Genomic DNA, 7980 nt, shown 5'->3' with positions numbered 1-7980 from the left:
CACACAAATAAAATACAAAAAAAAATCATAAATTTACTTAAAACATTATGGGATTTTGATTTGCTTTTTTGGTAAGCCGATTGTCTGGTTCTCTAGTGTGAACTTTGTACATGATAACGTTGTTCTCTGCGATGTCAGATGGTTGAGCACACCCGCAGGGTTCATTGTCGATGATGCTTTGTGTATTTCTGTGGGAAAAGACATCAAAGTCAAGTATGACTTTGTTAGAGTTGTTCCAGAAATAAACAATTCATAAGCTTGAAAGTGTTTTATTGTAATAAGTGTTATAATAAATTGCTCTAATTGTTCTAGTTCGTTGTTAGCCACTGTTGTTAGTTTCCTCCTCTGTCTCATTTCTAAATTAGACTTTATCATAGTAGGTGTACTTAGTATCTCTGCACGATTGGTTCTTGGATTCTTTAGAAGTACTAAAATCTACAGATACTCAAGCCCCCTATAGAAAATGACGTGGAAATAAAACCTATGCCCACCTTCTCTGGACATTAATTTCTGTCTAGATGACTTAGAATCCCTGATGCACCAGAAATGCAATGTAAATAGTTGCCACAGTGCATTTAGGGAATTGAAGGTTGAGGATTTTCAATACAAATGCATTGTTTTTCCTGAACATTGTCTGCCTCCATTGGCTGAATCCATGTATGGGGAATTCATGGACATGCAAGGCTACTGTATGTATAGGGCTCAGTACCATACAGGGTTTAGGCATCTGTGCAGTATACCCTTTATTTTCTGGGGGTAAAGGGGCCATTATACTTTGTTTGGAAAGCATGGCAATTGCTTATACAAGGATTATGCGTTCAGACTTGAGCCATAGCCCTGCCCCTTCTAGCTGACTGTGTGGACAACACTGACTGGGGACAGAGGGTGACCATGTTCACTATCCAGTCCTTTCTGCTGGGGTGTGCTTACCAATGCTCCACAGAAATCGGGAAGAGCCTCCTTGTTTTTTATTCCTCCCAGATGTTGCTTAACATTTGCAGTGAGTCTCGGGGCCTGGAGGGACTTCTCTCAGGAAGTGAGCTCCAGTCTCTGCTGATTGCTACCACCTGTCTGCGGGAGCACAGCTGCTACTTCTGGAAAGAGCCCACCTTCTGCGTGCTGAGAGCCATCTCCAAGGCTCAGAGTCCCGGCATCATTCAATATCTACAAAGTAGGTTCCAGGAGACCAGGTATGGGCTGTGGGCTCTTTTAGAACTCAAGGGGTTTATTTATTTATTTTATTATTTATTTATTTACTAATTTTCTTATCGTTTTTATTGAATTTTTGTGAATTTCATACAGAATATCTCAAACAATGTTAATCATCTTTATATCCTGATACTCCTGTCCCCACTGACACCCTCCCATACTCCCCCTACTGGAACCCATATACTCTGTCATCTGTGTTAAGGCCCACTGTGTCAGTTAGTGTCTCCAGCTGTTCCCCAATGCTAGTCCATCCACTGAAGTCTAGTCAGCCTATCTAGAGTCCCTTGTTTTAAGATCAGTTCTTCCTCACCTAGCAGTAATCTGTTGCCAATATTTCTTCAGCTAAGATTGAGGTATGCTGTTCATTTCCCAAGTTCTATGCTGGGTTTTTGTCTGCCTGAGTGTGCCTGGGACTTGTGTATGCTGACACCAATGCCATAGAATTATATTAGCAGGGTCCCAGGAGCTTGCAGAACCCTGTTTCCATACGGTCATGCACCTCTTCCCTGGCTCTTACAATCTTTCTGCTTCCTCTTCCACTATGGTCCCTGAGCCCCGGGTGGGTGAAGGTTAATACAGGGATCCAGAGCAATATGACGGTGCCAAGGGAAAACATCAATCGATAGTCAAGGGGTTCTTTTAACTCAGAGCAAACCTCGAGGACCAACTGGCTTTTACAGCATTGGTGTAGACTCCTGAAACCAAAGGAGAGATGAGTGGAAAACTCTGCCCAATAAATGACCCTGCATTCCATGGCTCCATCTGTGAAAGTACATGTATTATGTCTCTTGACGCATCAGTGGAGGAGGGAGAGAAAGGGGAACTCATTCCCCCCACACACACACTACCAGACAGATAGCATGTTGGGCCTGTTTGTTTACTATGTTATTAGGCTCTTTGAGATAGATGTTGGCATAAAGAAATGGAGATGAAAAGTGGCAGAAGATCTAGCTGGGCATGGTGGCACACGCCTTTAATCCCAGCACTCGGGAGGCAGAAGCAGGCAGAGCTCTGTGAGTTCAAGGCCAGCCTGGTCTACATAGTGAGTTCCAGGACAGCTGGGGCTACAGGGAGACCCTGTCTCAAAAAGACCAAAAAGAAAAGAAAAGAAAAGAAAAGTGGCAGAAGATCTTGCCCAAATCTTCCTTTAATCCTGGAGATGTCTGTTTCCTGTACTTTAGTGTCTATCTTGAGAAACGTGTTTTAAAAGGTCATAGACTTTGGAACCACAGCTAGGCTTATGGACTCCAGCGCTGCTAAGGGAGGGACCTCAGGTACTTAAGCACATGGATATCCTAGTTATCTCATTTGTAAGATGATGAAGACAGTAGTACCAATTTCCTTGCATTGCTGTGATTTTCAGTGAGTTGACATATGTGAAGTGCTCAGACAGCATTAGGCACATTGTTCTCAGTGTCATGTTATCATCACTTGGGGTTATCATTACTTGGATTTTATTAGTGATGAAATGATGAGGGAGTCAATCCCATTAGCTGTCCCAGGGGCCTCCCTTAACATCAGCTGCCTCTGGAGGACCCAGGTAGTACTCCACATAAGCATGGAGACCACTGAGAGTCTCGTCCTCATCTTAGTGCTGGCGGGTGTGGAGCAGAGAAGGAAGAAAGCCTTCTAACCCCTAGCTCCAAGAAGGACATTTTAAGGAAGGTTCATGTTCATCTCTGCTCGACGCCCCATCCACTGCCTGACATCTTTTCAGATCCTTCAGATGAGCATAGCAGCCACCTTGGATCACAACAGTGCTTCTCTTGGGCTGACCTCACCCATGGTATAGGCTCTTTGAAGACAAGTTGGGAGTCTGACTTGCTAATATGATCTGCATGTTCACAAATACTTGTCCTGTGATCCATCTGCCTTCTATCCTAGGGGGCATGTACCACTGAGAACCAACGCAGTCCCACAAGCCTATCCTCTTACTGTAACTGAGTTCTTGGAGGAAATGTCACCTCAGTTTTGGGTTCAAAGGTTCCTGGGAGATTAAGGCCTATGCTTATAGTCAAAGCTGAGCCATGGCTTGGTATTTCAGTCTTCTTTAAGACCCCTCTCCACCTCAGCTAGAGTGTGAGTGGCCAGGAAAAGGCTGTAAGCTTGGATCGTAGGGGTTTCTGGTTATGTTATCCTATGCTGATCAAGACAGTGCTTCAGAAAGCCTCTTTCTAAATGGAAACCCATCTCTGGGGCACTGTGCCCAGAACCTTCTTACAGGAGTGGGTTTCTGTAGGCTTATGGGGTGAGCTGGTGGTCAGAAAGAGAAGCTAGTTTGCCAGTCACCACCACATGATCGGTCACTCTTGGGTCTGTCCCTCCTAAAGCATCAAGTTCAGCGTCATCTGAGTCCTTACAGCTGAGATTCTGGGTGGGTGTCATCTTAGTTCCACTGCGGTGGCTTTCCTGGCACTCACAAGAGCCTCCACTCAAGGAGAGACTCTTTTTAAAAAATGTGTCATTTTTATTTTATGTGCACGAGTGTATTGCCTGCATGCAAGTGCACCCCTGTCCTGCAATGCCTGTGGAGGTCCAAAGAGGGTGTCGGATCCCCTGGAACTGGAGTTAGGATGGTCCTTAGCCGCCATGTGGGTGCTGGAAACTGAACCCGGGCCCTCTATAAGGCAATCAGTGTTCCTAATCATTGAGTCATCTCTCTAGCCCTTTGAGGAGAGAATCTTCAAAACAAGGGTCCATGCAAATGCATCTGCAATGGTTTCCTTCTGACTCATGCCTTCCTCTGACTTCCCACCATTCCAGGTGAACAACAAGTTCAGTGAGGTCTATGCCTCATGAGTAGACCCTGCCTTCCTCTTCCCCTGTAGCTCCCACTTGCTTGAATCCTCTGGCTTCTTGCTGAGTTCTACTTCCTCGCACATTCACGTCTCCTTCCCTGAACGTCTCAGCAAGTTGATTTCTGCCCAGCTTTCTGTTCTCGGCTCCACATTGCTTCTTGAATTGTCTGCAATGCTTGGGTCTTGTCCTGTATCTCATTGTCCAGGGACTTGGACTCTCCTGTGTTCTAGGAAAGTGAAGCTAAGAGGCTGCTTTCCCCTCCTGTGTCTTCAGTTGGGTCTACAGCTCCCAGGAGCCTTTCTTGGATACATGAGCCCAAGAGCCAGGAGAAAGTTTCTAAAAAACTCATTCAAGTTTCTAAAAAAATTTATTTTTTGTGCATTTCATGTAGTCTTGATCATATTTAGACCCCTCCCATATTTGTACCCTTCCCCACATCCCCCTGCCAGATTTCATGCCTTCTGTCACATATGTCAAGGCCTATCAGGTCAAGTTTGTATCCCCAAATGCCCCTTTGGTGTCCATCCATTGGAACCTGGTCAACCTATCTAGCATCATTCCCTTAAAGAAGACCAGCTCTTCCTTGCCCAGCAGTGATCAGTTGCCAGTAGTTCCTCGGCTAAGGTTGGGGCTACTCAGCGTGGAAGTGGGGAAAAGGGTAAGAAGTCTCATTTTAGTCTTGATGTATACATTGAAGTGGAGATAGATGGTAGGGAGAGGGACGGGCAGCAGCAGCAAACCTCTTACTCCCAGGCTCAGTAGGGCTCTGCTTCCTTCCCACAGCTACCAACTGTGTCCGGCTTTCAGTTCAGAACCTCTACAAGTTGGCAGACACTCTCCCTGCGCCCGAGGTGAGCGAAGCTGTGAGCCTCATCCTGAGTTTTGTGAAAGACTCCTACCCCGTCTCCTCTGCTCTGCTCCTGGAGTTTGAGAATGGGGAGGGCTACCCTCTGCTACTCAAGGTGCTCTTACGGTAAGTGGCTGGGCTTGGTGGAAATGGAGAGAAACCAGATGACTCAAGCTATGGTACTTAGAATCATTTGGGGGTATTTCAGTACACAGAAAAGTATCTCAACATGTCTTCTGAAATTCATGGCTCCTGAGAGCAGGACCAGAGAGACTCCTCTCTACAACAGTACTCAACATGCAGAGGGAGGTGGGAATCACTTCCTTAGGAGATCAGTAGGTGACACTGATAATCATTTTACCAAGTTCACCGGGTGGCACACACCACCTGCATGCTGCTGGCCTGACTTCTTACCTGTCAGAGCTCACATGTCTGTGTTAGGAGCTTTACGAGGGCTGCTGTAGTCTGGCCTGCCTATGTGCTTGGAAGTCTGGAAGTGTGTGGGAATCATGCCTCCACCCTCAATTCTCCACCAGTGATTGACAGGAACTGATGGGTAATTCAATAAAATTGTTCTTTGGGTGCTTATGCTCCACACCATCTCAAATTCCTCAGAAGGACTAAATCCAGTTGCCCAGGGAGGTACAAGCTTGACAATTCCAATGAGTTTCCTTTGCCACCTCATACAACCTGTCACCTGCTGGTTGCTTCTGGGATCAACTCTCAAGTGAATGGCTTCTCACCTGGAAGGCTTTCTTCTCCAGCCCATGCCTGGCCAGCACTAGGATGAGGTCCTCGAAGTGTGGGAAACCCAAGATGTAGTGCAACTGGGGCTGAGCTAACTTCTTCACCTGGACTTACTAAGTTATATTCAGGGCGGACCCAGGAATTAGTGAGAACAAGAGTTGGAAATCAAAGTTTCTGATGTTCCAGACTCTTCCACTGGAATTGGGGAAATTGCTTCAGGGCAAGGTTGTGCACCTGCCTTTGGGCTTTACTTGGGCTCCCCTAAACGGAGTGGAGTTTACCACTATCCTTCACAGACAACAGGGCCAAGCTTCGAAGAGGAAACTTGGAAGCAGGAAGTCTCCTCATTACAGTCTCCACAAGTTTGTAATGACAGCACCAGAAGGTCCTCCTTCTAAGGGATGCTAAGAGCAAATGTCTCTTTGGGTATACCATATTGCACAGTAAGTAATCGGACCCATGGCCAACTGGCTGTGACCACTATGGTGTTCTGGACGGCATTTTCTACACTCTTCTTTGGTTCTGTGGATGGTCATTTTTTCCCAGGCTTCTTACAGAAGGCAGAAGGGAAAATGAGCTTGTTCCAGGGGGTGTCAGGAAATGCGTTCTTCAGCTCACTGTCTTCCCTTCCCGCCTCACCCACAGCCATGCTGAGTTGGCTTGAGTCTCCAGAGGATCATATGGAACCTGATACATACTACACTTTCTCACATACATATATACATACATACATACATACTTAGTGATAATCCAGTTGAATTTATAAATTGTGCACAATAAGAGGTTAACAACAATAACTAATAGAAAATAGAACATTTATACATCACCATATTATAACAAATTAATTTAAAACATAAGTTTTCTATTTCTGGAATTCCCAGTTGATAAATATGTACACTTTATTTTTTTGAGGTAGGGTCTTGTGTAGCCCAGACTGGCCCAAATTTTTTTATGTAACCAAGAATGAACTTGTACCTCTGATCCTCCTGCCTCTACCTTCTGATACTGAGATTACAGGCATATATCACCATGGCTGGCTTTCTGCAGTTCTGGGGATTAAACCCAGGTTTTTGTGCATGCTGAGTGAGCATTCTACCAACTGGGCTATGTCCCCAGCCCCAGTTAATGTTTTTGGACTGTAGTTGATTAATGACAATTAAAATGTTGGAGTGTAAAATACCCATAAGAGGAGGCTGCTGTATAGTGATTTCACTTCTCTAGGTGGAAGGCTGAAGTTTGTAAATAGAGTGACATTTATCTAGGACTCTCTCTTTACTTTTGGTGCTGAATTGCCCCTACTTGGAGACCTTTGAAGTCTTCCCTCACATGGCAGATCTGCACTGCCTAAGTATCTTTCTCTCTCTTTTCCTTTCTCTTTCTTTCTTTCTTTCTTTCTTTCTTTCTTTCCTTCCTTCCTTCCTTCCTCTTTCCTTCCTTCCTTCCCTCCCTCTCTTCCTTCCTTCCTTCCTTCCTTCCTTCCTTCCTTCCTTCCTTCTTTCCTTCCTTCCTTTCTTTCTTTCTTCTGAGACAGGGTCTCACTATGTAGCCCTGGCTGACCTGGAACTCACTATGTAGACCAGCCTGGCCTTGAGCTCACAGAGATCCATCTGCCTCTGACTCCCAAGGAGTCCTTTGGACAAGGAAGTTTGTTTTTGTTGCACATAGGGGGAATATTGCTCTGGGATTAAAGGTGTGCACCACCACACTCGGCAATCTCTGCCTCTTTCTGTGGAGTATTGTGCACAAATGTAAGCTGTTCTACCTAGAAAGTCCAGGGAGCTAACTCTGTTTGTTCCTGCAGCTATGACGGGCTGACCCAGGGTGAGGTGGACCCCCATCTGGAGTCACTCATCGGGTTGGTGGTGTGGCTGACGACCTGTGGGAATTCAGAGCTGAAGGTCTTTGACAGTGTCACTTACCCTCAGCTGGAAGGCTTCAAGTTCCATCGTGAGGCTTCTGGTGGGTCCTTGTTGTGTCCGTGGGTGGCTAGGGGGTCAGTAGGATCCCCTGGCAAACCTATGCAGATCTCTGAATCTGTTTGCACTTGTCAATGATGTGAAATGGTTTGATTCTGCCATGACCTTGGGAGACATGATCTGTGGATATTAAATCGCTCCTTTATCTGCTTTCCCAGTTGTGTAACTGCAGCTTTGGACAAGGAAGTTTGTTTTTGTTGCACATAGGGGAAATATTGCTTAAGAAAGGCAAAGCCCCTCTCAAGTAATGGAGGCGGCCTCTGATTCCACCCCACCCACGTATGTATGACTTAATCTGTACCATTTGCTTGTATAATGGAGTCCAATGACCCTGAATCAGCCATCCAGGCTCAGAGTCAGTGACTTCTCTTCCCAGGATGCTGAGCTGTAGATTGATGATGT

The 7980-nt window shown here is 45.8% G+C and overlaps 1 protein-coding gene across 3 annotated transcripts in view; it reads left to right on the top strand.

Annotated features, from left to right (window-relative positions):
* Positions 1-7980, top strand: part of Wdfy4 (WDFY family member 4) — a 274936-nt gene that overhangs the window by 37317 nt on the left and 229639 nt on the right. For all 3 annotated transcript variants that reach the window (XM_029564047.1, XM_029564048.1, XM_029564046.1), the window contains exons 7-9: positions 982-1171; positions 4792-4981; positions 7404-7561. In XM_029564047.1, the coding sequence (XP_029419907.1) occupies positions 982-1171; positions 4792-4981; positions 7404-7561 (538 nt within the window). The remainder of the gene's footprint in view (positions 1-981; positions 1172-4791; positions 4982-7403; positions 7562-7980) is intronic.

Source organism: Nannospalax galili, unplaced genomic scaffold, assembly GCF_000622305.1.
Source record: "Nannospalax galili isolate Female #2095 unplaced genomic scaffold, S.galili_v1.0 scaffold996, whole genome shotgun sequence".
Taxonomy (NCBI): Eukaryota; Metazoa; Chordata; class Mammalia; order Rodentia; family Spalacidae; genus Nannospalax; species Nannospalax galili.
The sequence above is the reverse complement of the archived record's forward strand: the minus strand, read 5'-3'. Positions and strand labels throughout refer to the sequence as shown.